Source organism: Myotis brandtii, unplaced genomic scaffold (genome assembly GCF_000412655.1).
Source record: "Myotis brandtii unplaced genomic scaffold, ASM41265v1 scaffold165, whole genome shotgun sequence".
Classification (NCBI taxonomy): Eukaryota; Metazoa; Chordata; class Mammalia; order Chiroptera; family Vespertilionidae; genus Myotis; species Myotis brandtii.
In genome coordinates, this window is record NW_005356042.1 from 15820492 (window position 1) to 15838352 (window position 17861).

The window sequence follows — 17861 nt, forward strand, 5'->3', positions numbered from 1 at the left end:
TATGCTTTTCTCTTTCCTCCTAGTTGTAGAACTTCCACTGAGCCAGCCTTCCTGTGGTTCTGGGTGATGTCCATTCCGTCTTTTAGTTGTATTTTTGAAATGGTTGTTCGAGGCAGCAAACTCCAGCGTTAACCTATGCCGCCAACTTGGTTTCTCTCGATGTTTCTATCTCTCTCCCTGTCCCTTCCTCTCTGAAATCAATTAAGATATATTTATAAATAAATAAATAAATAAATAAATAAATAAATAAATAAATAAATAGAAGAATTATCTAGTAATGGCAGAAATGATGGGGTGCGGGGGTCATTTTGTGGCTCCTAATAAAACAATGTATTCAGGTAAAGATCATCAGTGGATCCTAAAGTCATTAGGGTGAAAGGTTAATGGAATTCTTTTTATAGAGACCAAGCTAAAATCTCCAGAACTAATGTGCCTCTTGATATGCTATAGTCAGAAATATCCACACCACTAAGAAGTATTGTTGCAAAACAAAAAACATGAATTTATTTAAGACTAGATATAATAACTAATTCACACAGTTTACAGAAAGGAGTAGAAGAACAAAGTAAGCAATATCTCAAAGATGCAATCATTCAAATCTAAAATGTATGACATTTGGAACATCTACAAAAATACCTAAATGTATATAAAAATCTAGTTTTGTAAAGGGAAAATCTCAAATCAGTGGGGATAAGAGACTTAAATTCTTGTTAAAACTGGATATCTAACTACTGAAAAACAATAAAAGTGGATTCATTCCTTATACTGTAAACCAGGATATAGTAAGTGGATTGGAGATCTAAGGTAAAAAATGAAATCATTTTGGTATTAGAAGAGTATATGAGTGATAAAATCCAGGAGTAAGGAGTACTTCAAAATCTAGAAGCAATTTAAGAAAAATTACATGAAAAATTACTAAAAATTAAAAATCACCATTAATGAAGGTGTGAAAGATTGATGAAGATGCTGATAGTTTAGGGGTCGGACTGACAACACCTGAACCCAATATGAGCCTCCTGGTGTGCTATAATAAGAGATGCACAACCTAAGAAGTATCTTGCTGCCCCTCCTCTTCCCCAAAAACCAGAATTGAATCTACTGAAGCCTCTGCATCTGTCAGTTTATAGGAAATGTAAGCAGTGCCACAAGAAAACAGTCAAATCCAGAATGTAGCACTTTTTATAAGACAAATGACCAAACTCCCCCAATATATCAGTGACAAGGAGGAGATAAAAATGAGTAAAGGAAAATTGTTATGAAGGAAAGACAAAGACTTAAAGAGACATATGACAATCAAGCTCATTTTGGAAACCTTGTTTAAATCCTGGTTGGAATAAATTCACTGTAGTAAATACGGTTGGGAAATTTTGAATAGGAACTGAGTGCCTGGGTATTAAAAGCTATTAAAGGATTAGTGTTAATTTTATGAGGTACAATAATAATGTTATATAAAAGTAAATCCTTACCAGTTAGTGTTACAAAAGTTTTTACAAGTGAAATGATATTTAAGAGTTTGTTATTAAGTATTCCAAAAGAAAATAGGGCTAAGCTGGAACAAGATTATAAAAATAATTGATTATTTTGAAATGGGGTGATGGGAACCTATGGATAGTTAAGCTGTTCTGTCTATTTTTTATATATGTTAGAAAATATCTAAAATACGTGGGGGGAAATTCACTGATGCGGCTTGGGAAAATTGTTATCCCTTTTACACTAACACTACCAATTAGAAATGGTGAGTTCAGCCTCTCCTAGCCTCTGATACCTTATGACACATGTCTTCTTTTGTTATTACCTATTCTGCTATTTCTGGAAACAACTTGGCAGAACAACCAGGAGGTGATTCAGCAGAGCAAGAAGTTATATGTAGTGATGGAAGAGACACATTCCCTAAGCAGGTAATATGAACTTTTTTTGAAATGAAAAGGAGACTGCAGGCTAAAATGAAAAACTTGCAGGCTTTATAGACAGGAGATCTAGGAGTAGATCTTATCTAAGTTAGTCATTTGTGTGACTTCTTTCAGTTTTAAAAAAGGATTAGCGGGTGGGGGGTGAAGATGTAAGGGTAACTTGTCCTGCCTAACTAACAAAGTTAAGTATCAGTTAAAATAATATATAGGAATGTAGTTTATGAACTATCTGGCAGAAGGTGATAACTATGTGATAAGCAATTTTTAATTTAAAAAATAACAAATTATTGTACTTAATATAAATTATTTACGTCAATTGTGGACTTGGCCAATCCCAAAACATCATTGATCTACTTGTTGTGTATGGTCTCTGTTTTTATTTCTTCCCTCTAGAAAAAAAATTTTATGTACATGTGAATTTATGTGTAAAAATGTTTTAAATTTACCCAGATGGGTTTATATTATATCTTGTTTTTATTCTTTTTCCCATCAACTACATTTTGGAGAGCTTTCTATTAGCACATAAAGTTAAACCTTATTTTTATTAATCCCATCTAATAAAGAGGTGATATGCAAATTGACAATCACTTCAACACAAGATGGCCACCCCCATGTGGTCAAAGATGGTCGGCCGGGAAGGGCAGTTGGGGGGGCCGGGCCAGCAGGGGAGGGCAGTTGGGGGCGATCAGGCTGGCAGGGGAGTGGTTAGGGCCAATCAGGCAGGCAGGCGAGCGGTTGGGAGCCAGCAGTCCTGGATTGTGAGAGGGATGTCCCAGATTGGAGAGGGTGCAGGCTGGGCTGAGGGACATACACCTTCCCTTCCCCCCCTCCCCCCATGCACAAATTTTGTGCACCAGACCTCTAGTAACTTAATAATAGTGTTCCATCATATAAATAAAATTTTAGTTAACTCTTCCCTTGTCATGTATACTATGATCGCTCCCTTTTCATTCTTTTTTGTTTATTTATATCCTCACTCAAGGATATACATATTGATTTTAGAGAGAGGGCAAGCGGGGGTGGGGGCGGTGGGACTTGAGGGGTGACTTTGATGTAGGTGCCCTGACCATGAATCGAACCCAAAACCTTTCAGTATACAGGTTGATGCCCCAACCAACTGAGCCACACTGGCCAAAGGCTCTTTCTAATATAAACCATGCTTCACTGAACATCCTTGTTGAAATGTGTTGGCAAATTTTATGTCTGTATTCATGACATATATTCCTAGCAGAGAGATTGCTGTATCAAAGGAAAAATATGTATTTTAGTTTTAATAGATAATGCCAAATTGCCCTCTGGAAAATTTGTGCCAGGTTTCTACTTGCAGCAACAATATGTAAGCATGCCCATTTCTCCCTCACTCTCAACAGTGCTTGGTGTCATCAGACATTAATTTATACCACTTAATAGATTTAAAAATTTGCATTTTTTTAATTACAAGTGAACAATTATTGACTATTTGTAATTTTTTGTAAGCTGTTTGTAGTTTGTTTTTCTGGTATTTTTCTTTGATTCACAAGAACCAAGTACTTTATAACCACTTGAGTTGATTATGAAACCTTATTTTGGAAAAGTAACAAACTTACTGTTTCCTGTTGGTTATCTGGGTAACTGCTGGTGTGTGTGTGTGTGTGTGTTTGTGTCTTTGTAAAGATAGCCCTTTTTCTTCATTTGAATGAAAAAAAAATACAAGAGTTTCATAAGATCAAAGGGTACTAATATTTTTGTGCTTTATGTTGGATTTGACTAGATTGCATTCTAAAAAGAATGACAATTGATTCATAGGTGTTATAGTTTTTCTGCAATGTTTTCAATTGGGTTTGTATCATTTTTGTGTGGTTTTGTTAATTTGATAGTTGTGCATCCTCTTCAAGACTGATTTTGCATTTTCTCTCATTTGAATGTGTTCTGGTTTTCATCCAGCAGTCTCCCCAGAAGTCCAGTTCGCTGCTGCCTTCAGCTTCTACAGATGAGGAAGAAGAAGGGGACACTTGCACAATATGTTTAGAACAGTGGACTAATGCTGGGGATCACCGGCTTTCTGCTTTACGCTGTGGGCACCTCTTTGGGTTTAGGTGCATTTCTAAATGGCTCAAAGGACCGACACGAAAATGTCCCCAGGTAAGGACTGTAGATAGGGACTGTGCATGTGCACAGTCATGTTAAATCAGGAGGATTCCTGGAACTCGACTAATTGTGTCCTGTTGGGCTCTTTAGTGCAACAAGAAAGCCAAGCACAGTGACATTGTTGTCCTTTATGCCCGAACCCTGAGAGCTTTGGACACTAGTGAACATGAGCGCATGAAAAGGTAGGTAAAAAAAACCTGCCTAGCTGGAATGTTCCCTTTTGGTTCCTTGTAGAAATAGGTTGTATGAGTCACTCTTAGTGTGGTTCTGATGCTTTACTTGGGTTGTGACTGGGGATCTCTCGGGATTGCTAGCAGTCTGTCTCATATTGTGATTTATAATATATATCTGATCATCTTCTCAAAGAGGTCTGCATTGTTTGCTTTCCATACAGCATTAAAAATGAGGATTGAGATGACAAGTAATTGTGGTTTCAGCTATACCTGAATTAGACTCCAATGAATTTTCAATTATACAAGTCAATACATAGGTTTTTAATTTTAGTTTGCCAATTTAAAAAAGCTTCTATTTGCCCTGACTGGTTTGGCTCGGTGAATAGAGCATCAGCCTGCAGACTCAAGGGTCCCGGGTTCGATTCCAGTCAAGGGCATGTACCTTGGTTGCGGGCACATACCCAGTAGGGAGTATGCAGGAGGTAGCTGATCGATGTTTCTCTCTCATCGATGTTTCTAACCCTATCCCTCTACCTTCCTCTCTGTAAAAAATCAATAAAAAATATATATATTTTTTAAAAGCTTCTATTCTTGTAATATACAGAGTACTAACCAGTGTTGCAAAGAGACATGAAAGGGCAGCAGGGAGAAGACTCTACCACTACTCCTTCTATGTGGGAGTATGCAGGTAGCTGATCGATGTTTCTCTCTCATCGATGTTTCTAACCCTATCCCTCTACCTTCCTCTCTGTAAAAAATCAATAAAAAATATATATATTTTTTAAAAGCTTCTATTCTTGTAATATACAGAGTACTAACCAGTGTTGCAAAGAGACATGAAAGGGCAGCAGGGAGAAGACTCTACCACTACTCCTTCTATGTGCTTAGCACCTCTTGTAAGCCTCTGCTTTCAGAGCCTGAGTGTTGTGTGTTAATTGGAACAGGTAGGTTCAGAAGGAATGGAGTAGCTGTTCCTTCTGCAGGAGCACTTAGGTATTCCCATGAAATTGGAATCAACTCTAAGACTTCAGCCTTTGGTAAATATGACCTGTGGAGATCAAGACCATGGTGTCTTAAGCCCTCTTGAAATGAAAAGCCAGAGAGAAACATACAACTCTATAATACCTTATACCTGGCTTGGGCAGCAGATCCAAGCAGAAAGATATTCTGGGTTTTTTGGTAGCCTGTCCAGATTCTAACCTAGGGATTAGATTTACTGCCCGTCTCTGTTGCCATTTTTTGCTTATGGTGTTCCTAAAACCCTTGACCAGAATCGAACCTGGGACCTTCCAGTCTGCAGTCCAGTGCTCTAGCCACTGAGCAAAACCAGCTAGGGCCAGACTTAATTTTGCCAGTCTCATGGTGTGAGATAGTATTTACTTAAGTTGCATTTCCTCAGTTACTAATGAACATACTCTTTGTGAATTGTGTTCATATCTTTTGCTCATTTCTTTTGAGCAAAACATTGTTTCTTACTAATTTACTAGAGGCCCGGTGCATGAAATTTGTGCAGGAGGGGAGGGTCCCCTCAGCCCAGCCTGCACCCTCTCCAATCCGGGACCCCTTGGGGGATGTCCAACTGCTGGTAGTCGGACATCCCTCTCACAATCCTGGACAGCTGGCTCCTAATCGCTCACCTGCCTGCCTGGTCGCCCCTAACTGCCCCCTCACCCCCGTGCCAGCCTGATCACCCCTCACTGCCTCTGCGTGCCAGCCTGATCACCCCTAACTGCCCTCCCTGCTGGCCTGGTCGCTCCTAAATGCCCTTCCCCCTGCTGCCAGCCTGGTCACCCCTACTGAGGATTGAGTCCAAAACCCAGGCATGTGCCCTGACTGGGAATCAAACCATGACCTCCTGGTTCATAGGTCAACAGTCAACCACTGAGCCACACCAGTTGGGCTATACTAATTTTTTGTTATTTGTATACATTGCAAATAATTCTCAAATGTGTGGCTTGTCTCTAACTTGTTTATGGAATCTTCTTGAACATGAGCTTTTAATTTTGATGCAATTATCAGTCTCTTGTGCTTTTTTTGTCTTTACTGCTTTAAGGTCATAAAGATAGAATATCTTCTAAGGGTCTTTAAAAGTGTTAATATTTTATATAGGCTTTTAATCTATTTAAAATCTAATATTTGGATAACCACTTGTGACAGCATGCTATATTAATAAAAGAGTCATATGCTAATTAGACCGGACATCCTTCTGGATGACCTTCCCAACAAAGCCAGGGCTGTGAGGGAAGCACAAGTCCCGGGTGCCAGAGGGAAGCCCGTGCCGGCAGCTGGGGGAAGAAAGGCCTACTCTTGCACGAATTTTATGCATTGGGACTCTAGTTATTAAATAATATGTTCTTTCTTATCAACTCTATCTTAAATTAAGTTTCTGTATATGAATGGACTACTCTTTTGTTCTGTGATCTGATTGTTATTTCTCCAATATATAATTTACTGTAGCTTTAAAATATGTTCTCCTACTTTGTTCCTTAAAATTGACTTTGCTGCCTACCTGGTATGTCTCAGTGGTTGAGCATTGACCCATGAACCAGGAGGTCATGGTTCGATTCCTGGTCAGGACACATGCTGGGGTTCTGGGCTCAATCCTCAGTAGGGGGCATGTTAGGAAGCAGCGGAGCAATGATTCTATCTCATCATTGATGTTTCTATCTCTTTTTCTCCCTCTACCTTCCTCTCTCTGAAATCAATAAAAACATATTTTTAAAATTGATTTTGCTATTCTTTTTTTTTTAAATATATTTTATTGATTTTTTTACAGAGAGGAAGGGAGAGGGATAGAGAATTAGAAACATCGATGAGAGAGAATTATCGATCAGCTGCCTCCTGCACACCCCCTACTGGGGACGTGCCTGCAACCAAGGTACATGCCCTTGACCAGAATCGAACCTGGGACCCTTCAGTCCCCAGGCCGACGCTCTATTCAGTGAGCCAAACCAGCCAGGGCGATTTTGCTATTCTTGGCACTTTGCTCTTCCATATTAATTTTAAAATTAGTTTGCTAAGTTCCAGGAAAAGCCCTTTGATATCTTGATTAAAGTTGCATTAAATTTTTAGGGTAACTTGAGAAATGCCATCTTCATGATTTTAAGTCTTTCCAGCCATGATTATGTCTATATAATATCTTTCCAATTACTCACTGTTTTCTTGTGTCTTTTACAAGTGTACTTTGCTTCATAAAGTTCTTACATACCCTTTAACTTTATTCCTAGGTTGCTATTGTTAAAATTGCTGTTGTGAAAGAATTTTTTTATTATTATTAATTTACCCAATCAGTTATATGGTATATGGGGAATGTGATTGATCTCCTTTTCTTGATATTGATTCTAGCACCTTACTGGACTCTTAATAGTTTGTAGGTTCTCCTGAATTTTGCATGAAATAAATAGAGCAGCTTTATTCCTTTCTTTCCAATTTTCATCTTTTTTTCTATCCTGTGTCATTGAAGTAGAAATCTCTCCCTTTTTTTGTATTTCATATTTTCAAATTGTCTTTAGGTACATGAAAATTTATGATTTTTATTTTTGGTGAATGTGCCTTTCATTATGCATTGTTTATCTTTATGCTTATTCATGCTTTTTAATTCTAATTGGTCTTTTGTTAGCATTTTTCCTATTACATGCATCCTATGTTTTTTACTTCAGCCTCTTTTTTGTAGTATTTTTTGAGTATCTAATCTTGTAGCTTGTTTTTTCTTTTACTCCAACAGATAACCTTAGTCTTTTAACATGTCATTTTACACTTTCATAATTGGCTCTAATCAAGCAGTGAGCTTAGTTCTGATCCCTCATTTTGCATTTGTAGTCCCCATTGCTTAAGGAGCCAAAACTCCTGGTCATCACTGCCTACCTTAACACCAAACCTAGTAGGCTCATTAGTTTAGCCGTGCATGCTACATTTCTGTATTGTTTCTGGATTTGAGATTTTTCTCTTGTTATATTTTATTCAGTCATGACATATTTACAGCAAAGTGTTTGTATCATAGCATGAACTAACTATGCTACCTTGATGGGAAGTCTTCAGTAGCTTCCTAATTTCTACCTCTTGCTGGTTTTCCCCTCTAGTACCTTACTACAGGAGCAGATGTTAAGGAAGCAGGCAGAGTTAGAAACAGCACAGTGCCGGCTCCGACTTCAAGTCCTCACTGAGGAATGCACTAAGCTTCATAATCGTGTCAAGGTAAGTTTGCCCTTTCTAATCCAAATAACTTTTGGTATAGGAATTGAAAGGGAATCTAAATATTACTAAGGTTCATCTCAGATACAAATATGATTTATCAAAATTTTCAGCAAGTAAACATGACCAACTTTATTTTTATTTTTTTTTAAATATATATATTTTATTGATTTTTCACAGAGAGGAAGGGAGAAGGATAGAGAGTCAGAAACATCGATGAGAGAGAAACATCAATCAGCTGCCTCCTGCACACCCCCCACCTGGGATGTGCCCGCAACCAAGGCACATGCCCTTGACTGGAATCGAACCCGGGACCCTTCAGTCCGCAGGCCAACACTCTATCCACCGAGCCAAACCAGTCAGGGCCCAACTTTATTTTTGATTAAAGCATTTGTCCAAAGCTTACATGCTTTATCTTCCAAGATCAGACGAGATCGGGCGCGTTCAGGGTGGTATGGCCGTAGACCAAAGCTTACATGCTTTATGATTAATTCTACTGCAATCTGATTTTTAAAAAGATTAAACCAGATAATGCAAAACGTAAGTCCTTTCATCTTCTTGCATCTACCAATAAAATGATGTTTTAAACAAAAACAATTTTCAACCCTATTGTTTATGATTCTGTGCTCTCATTTTTTTCATTTGCTTGTTGTAACACTGCAAAAACTACAGCAATTCTCTAGGATTTGTGTTAACATTTTCATATAATGGATAAGAAACCTTCTTATGCCGGGCTGGTGTGGCTCAGTGGTTGAGTGTAGACCCAGGAACTATAAGAGTCATCTGTTCCATTCCTGGTCAGGGGACATGCCCAGGTGGTGGGCTCAATCCCTGGTGGGGAGCGTGCAGGAGGCAGCCAATTGTTAATGTTTCTCATCAATGTTTCTATCTCTATTCCTCTTTCTTCCTCTCTCTAAAAATCAATAAGAACATATTTTTAAAAAATTAAAAAGAAACCTCCTTGTATTAGATCAAGGAATTTTGCATAAGGGGAATAACAATCAAAAAAGCTACACGTGGCTCTGGCCAGTTAGCTCAGTTGTTTAGAGCATCATCCCAACACACCAAGGTTGTAGGTTTGATCCCTTGTCAGGGCACATACTAGAATCAACAAATGAGTGCATGAATAAGAAGTGGAACAACAGCCCTGACCGGTTTGGCTCAGTGGATAGAGCGCCGGCCTGCGGACTGAAAGGTCCCAGGTTCGATTCTGGTCAAGGGCATGTACCTTGGTTGCAGGCACATCCCCAGTAGGGGCGTGCAGAAGGCAGCTGATCGATGTTTCTCTCTCATCGATGTTTCTAACTCTCTATCTCTCTCCCTTCCTCTCTGTAAAAAAAAAAATCAATAAAATATATGTTTTAAAAAAAAAAAAAGTGGAACAACAAATTGATCTCTCTCATCAATAAAGATTAAAAATTTTTTTTTAAACAAAACAATACTAAACAAAAAAGCTTCACATTTATAAAATCTTTTTCATTTTAGGACTTGCAAAAACTTATTCTGCAACATCGGGATCAGCTCTTACTGAACTCCCAAGGACAATTCCTAAGCGGCTCGCCCTCCAAACTGCCCGAGCACAAGTACTATTTCCAGAAGACCTTCACAGTGTCTGAGAGTGGAAACTGCCGAATTATGACCTACTGTGATGCTCTGAACTGCCTGGTGGTGTCACAACCTTCTCCTCAAGCTACCTTTGTTCCAGGTGAACAGTCTAGAACAGTGGTTCTCAACCTTCTGGACCTTTAAATACAGTTCCTCATGTTGTGACCCAACCATAAAATTATTTTCGTTGCTACTTCATAACTGTAATGTTGCTACTGTTATGAATCGTAATGTAAATATCTGATATGCAGGATGGTCTTAGGCGACCCCTGTGAAAGGGTTGTTCGACCGCCAAAGGGGTCTCGACCCACAGTTGAGAACCGCTGGTCTAGAACAAGCATGTCAAACTTGAGGCCCACAACAAATACTCATTAACAATTACTCATTTATTTCAGCCCTTTGTATTTAGCATGTCTCTATTGAAATAAACCCACGTTTCTATAAAAATTGAAGCTTTTGGTTTTTTGCAGCCCACATAAACTTAAACCTTGTGTATTTGGCCCGTGTTAGCCTTTGAGTTTGACATGCTTAGTCTAGAACCTTAGTTTTCATGTACATTATTGAACTCCATTTATTTCTCTTCTCTCTTTTTGGAGTATCCAGTGTTCTTGTATCCAGAACACTGTCCACAGCCGATCAAATCAGCTTTTCTTAGTCAGTTTCCTGCTCATGTAGATACTTCAGGGTGCTGCAAAAATGTCTTTACTGTGTGTTAACTTCCTTCTGTAAATTAATTCACCAAGAGAGCAGAAATACTGAAAATCCATGATAAAGTAAAGAGAAGATGAGGTACTTGGAAATGTGCATTATTGGTACAGTCCAAGAAGTACTATATGTCCCACCGAAGTTATAGGTGCATTTTAGATTGGAAATATTTGGGGGAAAAAACAAAACACTACCCTGAGGACTAATTCAAATTAAGACAAGATTTAATACTTATTTTTAGGTTTATTCAAATTGACAGATTCCTGCCTGGCTGGTCTGGCTCGGTAAATGAGAGTCAACCTTGAACTAGAAGGTCACAGTTCTATTCCTGGTCAGGGCACATGCCTGGGTTGTGGGCTCAATCAATGATTCTCTCTTTCTTCACTGATACTTCTATCTCTCTCCCTTCCTCTCTGTAACCAATAAAAAATGTATATTTTTAAAAACTCATTGAACTTAACATGAGTTTATTTTAGGGGGAGAAATGACAAATTCCAAATAAAGGAATTTTGGAATACATTTATTATTTTATTAATACTATACTAATCTTCACATTTTGTGCTTTTTAAAAAAATACGTTTTTATTGATTTCAGAGAAGAAGGGAGAGGAGGAGAGATAGAAACATCAGTGATGAGAGAGAATCGTTGATTGGCTGCTTCCTGCACACCCCACACTGGGGATCAAGCCTTCAACCTGCGCGCATGCCCTGACCGGGAATCGAACTATGACCTCCTGGTTCATAGGTCTGTGCTCAGCCACTGAGCCATGCCAGCTGGGCCGTTTGTGCTTTTTAAGCTTAATTTTACATTGTCTTAATGTTGAAAACCAAATCTCTCTACATGACAAATTAAATCTTTACTAAATGTTGTAGATATTTCTACTGTCTTCATCATATGCTTTCTGCCAACTGTCAGGTCCCTTTGCTTCAGCCTGATATCTTCTGTTTCCCCACTTAGAAATTCCATCAAATGCATCAAAACTATATCCCTAAACTTACGTGTATACAGGATAGGGAATGGAATTCCTACATTATCGTATATTTTTCTATTCACTGATATTAGCTATGAGTTAAGAAGCTATCAGGAGACTTTAATTGAGGGGAAAGTAAAGGATTGTTTATAGTGTTCCTATATTCCATCCAGATTTTTATTTTTATTTTATTTTTTCTTAAATATATTTTATTGATTTTTTACAGAGAGGAAGGGAGAGAGATAGAGAGTTAGAAACATCGATGAGAGAGAAACATCGATCAGCCGCCTCCTGCACATCTCCTACTGGGGATGTGCCCGCAACCCAGGTACATGCCCTTGACCGGAATCGAAGCTGGGACCTTTCAGTCTGCAGGCCGACGCTCTATCCACTGAGCCAAACCGGTTTCGGCTTTATATATATTTTTTTTTAAATATATTTCTTTATTGATTTCAGAGAGGAAGGGAAAGGGAGAGAAGGAGCGAAACATCAATGATGAGAAAGAATCATTGATCAGCTACCTCCTATACGCTCCCTACTGGGGATCGAGCCTGCAACCCAGGCATGTGCCCTTGGTCAGAATCGAAACCAGGACCCTTCAGTCCACTGAGCCAAACTGGCTAGAGCCAGATTTTTAATTAAAAGATGTATCATCAATTAAACTCTTCCCCACAAGCTAGAAAAAAATTGTTCCTTTTTAAAATTTTTTATATTTGATGTATCTGTTCCACTCTGCACAGCTAGCTCTTCTTGATAGCCTGCTGGTTCTAACTTTTTGTTTCCCTTGTTGATTAAGTAGGCAAGTATTCATGTTCCCTTGTTGATTTAAAGCCCATAGTTTCCCTCTTTGTCTCACTGGCTCTCCTAATTCTGTTTCAGGGAAAAACAATGAAATTTCTCCTGTTTGGTTCTCTAGAGAAGCTTAAGTGTGATTCAAGGGTATTTTGACAAATTCTGTTAATGTATAATTAAAATAATAATAGATAGTAGCGCACCCTCCCTCTCCAGAGGGAGCATGCCTGCACCTTTCCCTTCCCTCTCTTCTTCCACAGGCAGGTAAGCTTTGCCTCTCTCTCTCAAAAACTTTATTAAAGTATAATTGATATACAGTAAACTGTACCTAGTTAGAGTATTCTATTTGATGATTTCTTAATATATGTATATACCCTGAAACCATCTCCACAATCAAGATAGTGAATATCTGTATCACCCCAAAAGTTTTCTTGTGCTTTTATGTCATCTATCTTCCACCTGTCCCTTTCGAGGCATTCCCAGGCAACCACCGATTGACTTTCTGTCACTATAGATTAGTATTCCTGTTCCCTTGTTGATTTAGTGCACTGAAGATTAGTGCACATGTTTTAGAATTTTATATAAATAGTCATAAATAGTATTGCTCTTTACTTTTTTGGTCTGGCTTCATTCAGCATAAGATTTTTGAGGTTAATTTGTATTATAGTGTGTATTTCGTTTATTCCTTGTTATTGCTGGGTAATATGCCATTGTGTGTGTGTGTGTGTGTGTGTGTGTGTGTGTGTGTGTGTGTATAAAATGATTTATCATTTACCTGTTGATGGATATTTGAAATGGAATATCCCTTTTTAAAAATTTTTTTATTGCTTTCTGAGAGGAAGGATTGAGTCCACAACTTGGCCCTATGCCCTGACCTGAATCGAACCTTGACCGCTTGGTTCATAGGTCGATAACTCAACCACTGACACACACTGGCTGGGCTGGAATATATTTTTTATAATAAATTAAAACCACAGGAAATTTTTATTTTCTTTGTTTGACTAGCTTTTCCCCAGCAACTTACATGCCAAGAAAGGTAGACAAAGGAGCTGCTTGAAAAAGTTTGCTTTGCCCAAAGTTGACTATCAGTGACGTATCTCACTCTCCCTTGTCTTTGACAGGCTTTGGTGTTAAGATGTTCAGTACTGCCAACATGAAAAGCAATCAGTACATTCCCATGCATAGCAAACAGATCCGAGGACTGGCTTTTGGCAATCAGTCCAAAGGCTTACTTCTCTCTGCTTCCCTAGATAATACTGTTAAACTGACCAGGTGAGTGCTTTGGGGAGGAAGATAGGACCTGGGCTGTTGAATGTTGAATAGCGTGGAAATTAATATTTGTGTTATGGTGACCTTAGCTTAGGGTTTTTGTTTTTATTTTGGTCTAAAGCATTGTCTTCTGAGACCTAGGTTTATTTAATTCAAACTGTATTGCTTTTTAAAGTGGACACAGCATGTAAAAAACAATATATGTAATGTTCCATTTCTTTAAAATTATATGTTACAAAATACATCTTAAGCCATGAAGATAAGAATAACATCCTTGAGATGATGAAATGACAATATGGAGGCAGCCTTAATACCTGACACCATTGAGTTATCATACCAGCTTAAGACTGCTTATTGCTGGATCATTTTACCTAACAGAAATACTGGGAGCTCACTCTCCTTGGGTGCCATGATGACTTCTCTAATTGGTAACCCTCAGTTACTGCATTTTACTTTTTTTATTTCAGAGAAGAAGGAAGCGGGTGAGAGATAGAAATATCAATGATGAGAATCATTAATCAGCTGCCTCCTGCACACCCCCTACTGGGGATCGAGCCCACAACCTTGGCATGAGCCCTGACTGGGAATTGAACCGTGACCTCCTGGTTCATGGTTCATGGATTGATGCTCAACCACTGAGCAACACAGGCCGGGCTCAGTTACTGCATTTTATCTTTTACATGCTTTGTAAGTGCTGTGAACCAAATCTGAGAATGATCTGTGCCTTTATCTTTTAGAAATTATTCTGATTAGATATCTGATAGTTGGCTTCCTGTTTAATTTCTGCACCTAAATCTGAGGAACATTGTGATAGCGCTTTTCAAAAATGCTTCTGCTTAATTTTGCCCCAAAACTCAATGTATTATGTTTTGCATATGTATGTGCTGTGGGTTTTTTTTCTAGTAGTGTTATAAAATTAGGATGGGGAGGGGTTAAATACCAAACTGTTATTAAATGACTCTCTAGATCAGCGGTTCTCAACCTGTGGGTCGCGACCCCTTTGGGGGTCGAACGACCCTTTCACAGGGGTCGCCTAAGACCATTGGAAAACACATATATAATTACATATTGTTTTTGTGATTAATCACTATGCTTTAATTATGTTCAATTTGTAACAATGAAAATACATCCTGCATATCAGATATTTACATTACGATTCATAACAGTAGCAAAATTACAGTTAGGAAGTAACAACGAAAATAATTTTATGGTTGGGGGTCACCACAACATGAGGAACTGTATTAAAGGGTCGCGGCATTAGGAAGGTTGAGAACCACTGCTCTAGATGATATTTTCAACATGGAATATGATCACCTGTGTAATAAATAGGTAACTCTGGAGAAGGTAATGGAAATAAGATGGGAATGTACTTTGTCTTTGTCCCTTTAATTTACTCTTACTTCATTACAGCTCAGGAGGAACATGTGTGTCCCCCAACCCCCCAAAAAAATATTTTGGAAGTAGGAGTTATCTGGGCATTCCTTAGAGGAAATTGGAAATTCAAATAGTCTTAAATGTTTAGCATTGAGATGATGATCTTTACATCTTAGTTATATTTTTTATTTTTTTAATGCATAATTATAAGAATCTCTTATAACTTCACAGCCTGGAGACAAATACGGTGGTCCAGACTTATAATGCTGGACGTGCTGTCTGGAGCTGCTGCTGGTGTCTTGATGAAAACAATTACATCTACGCTGGACTGGTCAATGGTTCAGTTCTGGTATATGACCTTCGAAACACGAGTTGTTATGTCCAGGAATTAGTACCTCAAAAAGCCAGGTAGGGAGCCATTCACTTTTTTCCTGTGGGTAGCTTCTTTCTCTTGGACAGTTATTGTATTAATTCTCCCTTTCCAAGAGTGTTTCACAGTTGATCACAATTCCTCACAGAGGGCAGTTCTCTCTGAGTCCACTGATTTATTCTCACTTAAATATCAGAAAGATCCTTAAAGTTTGTATTCATGATATTTCACATGGTAGAAAGCTCTGGTGCCAAGTATAACCAGCTTTATGGAATTACTCATTATCCAACATGGCAAAATGAAGTCAGATCTATGTTCAACACCCAGGTCCACTACATATGAGTGATCTCATTTAGCCTGTTGTGTTCTTCATCTATAAATTATAGTTAGCAAACACTTGCTTTTATAGCCACATGTCTAACACACGAAGAAAACAGTAAAAGGTAGCTCAATAAAAAGTGATTTAAAACTTCCCTAATGCACAATTAAACCAACTTGTTCTAAGGATACCATATTACTATGACTTATCATTTGTAATCCAATTACAGAGTTGGGAGGTTTGTGAGGTCAGCTCAAGTTCTGAGGGTGGGTGGCCATCAGCATCACTGTGGTTTTTCAGAATGTGTTGAGTACCATTTGGGCAGAATACTCCTGGACACAAAGTTTTCAAACAGAGAGTGGGGTTTATGACCTGGGCCAAAATGAGAAGTGTCTTAAGAAAGAATTTCCATTTCCAATTTGAATATATTTTAAAAGAGGGCAATAGGATCTAAATATAAAGATAGCACTACAATAATAATTATTTACTGAAACCTAGGTACAACACTTTGGGGTTTTCTTTTCATTTGGATGGGGTAGAATCATGCTTCAGTGGTGTGGTCTGTGGGCCTGAAGATGATTGATGTAAACTTACACAATTGTCAACCCCAGGCAAACAAGGTAACTGCCATTGATGTAGAGGACTACATAGAGTAGACAATAAAATACAGCAAATGGCAAGGAAATAATATTTGTAAATACTGTTTATTTCTGTTTGAGTTTGCTTTGGTTAGCTTCATTGTAACAGGGAAATGAAATAAGGCAGACAAAGTGATCGTTTTGGCAATTTGAACAGAAACAAGTTCATAAAAACAATCTATAGGCTTATATTTCTGAGAGAATTCTTGACATAGTCCTGGATATATGCTTGCAAAAAGAGATTTAGAAAATCTATAAAGAAATAATTGTTTGAATTGACATTAGTTGCTTTAAGCTATATTTTAATCGAGAGGTCTGTCAGCTATAGCTTGGAAGCTTTATTTTATTTCGATGTATGAGCTGTGTTTCTTTTCTAATTTTATGTATGTGGCTAACTCTCTTTTCTTATAATTGTGATCTTGTACTATTTAATTTCTTTGTCCATTTGTCTTCATTGCATTTAGAGCATGTGGTGTCTCTTCTGAAATTGGATATAGACTATTGTATGGATGGCCTTTTATTTCTACAGAGTAGGCTGGTCATTTTTATCAGATGTCAGAGGATAGTGACTCAGACGATTTTTAACCTATTTTATAGAGGTAGAAATGTGCTCAAGGAAGGGCTCCTGATAGTAGGGTCTGGAATAGTCCAAGTATTAGAATGTGAGGCATGGCTTCCTTTTTTTCCCTTCAGATGCCCACTGGTGTCCCTGTCATACATACCCAGAGCTGCCTCGGCTGTATTTCCATATGGTGGAGTGTTGGCTGGAACCTTGGAGAATGCTACCTTCTGGGAGCGAAAAACGGGCTCTTCTCATCAGCCTCACGTGCTGCCCATAGAGCCAGGGGGCTGCATAGACTTTCAGACAGAAAGCAGCACCCGACACTGTCTTGTGACCTACAGGCCTGGTGAGTTTTATGTCTTCTGCCTGCTCCTCACTTCACTTAAGAGAAAGGCCCCAGTGAAGGCAGCCATGTAGGGCTCTGACTAGGGCCTTAGCTGTTCCTTATTTGGGGCCAACAAAGTTAAATGGAAAATAGACGAACACCCCTGGCTGGTCTGGCTCAGTGGATAGAGCGTTGGCCTGTGGACTGAGGGGTCCCGGGTTTGATTCTGGCCAAGGGCACATGCCTGGGTTGCGGGCTCGATCCCCAGTGGGGGGGCGTGCAGGAGGCAGCCATCAATGATTCTCTCTCATCATTGATGTTTCTATCTCTCTCTCCCTCTTCCTTCTTCTCTGAAATCAATAAAAATATATTTAAAAGAAAGAAAAGAAAATAGACGGCCCTAGCTGGTTTGGCTCACTGGATAGAGCATCGGACTACGGACTGAAGGGTCCCAGGTTCGATTCCAGTCAAGGGCATGTACCTTGGTTGCGGGCACATCCCCAGTAGGGGGTGTGCAGGAGGCAGCTGATC

The 17861-nt window shown here is 38.7% G+C and overlaps 1 protein-coding gene across 2 annotated transcripts in view; it reads left to right on the plus strand.

The window, feature by feature from the left end:
• Positions 1-17861, plus strand: part of RFWD3 (ring finger and WD repeat domain 3) — a 34893-nt gene that overhangs the window by 12404 nt on the left and 4628 nt on the right. Inside the window, exons 4-11 of one of the 2 annotated variants that reach the window (XM_005862618.2) lie at positions 1828-1898; positions 3834-4031; positions 4128-4219; positions 8290-8404; positions 9887-10106; positions 13595-13745; positions 15348-15524; positions 17137-17351. In XM_005862618.2, coding sequence (XP_005862680.1) covers positions 1828-1898; positions 3834-4031; positions 4128-4219; positions 8290-8404; positions 9887-10106; positions 13595-13745; positions 15348-15524; positions 17137-17351 — 1239 coding nt within the window. The remainder of the gene's footprint in view (positions 1-1827; positions 1899-3833; positions 4032-4127; positions 4220-8289; positions 8405-9886; positions 10107-13594; positions 13746-15347; positions 15525-17136; positions 17352-17861) is intronic. The other variant, XM_005862620.2, reaches the window with a different exon arrangement.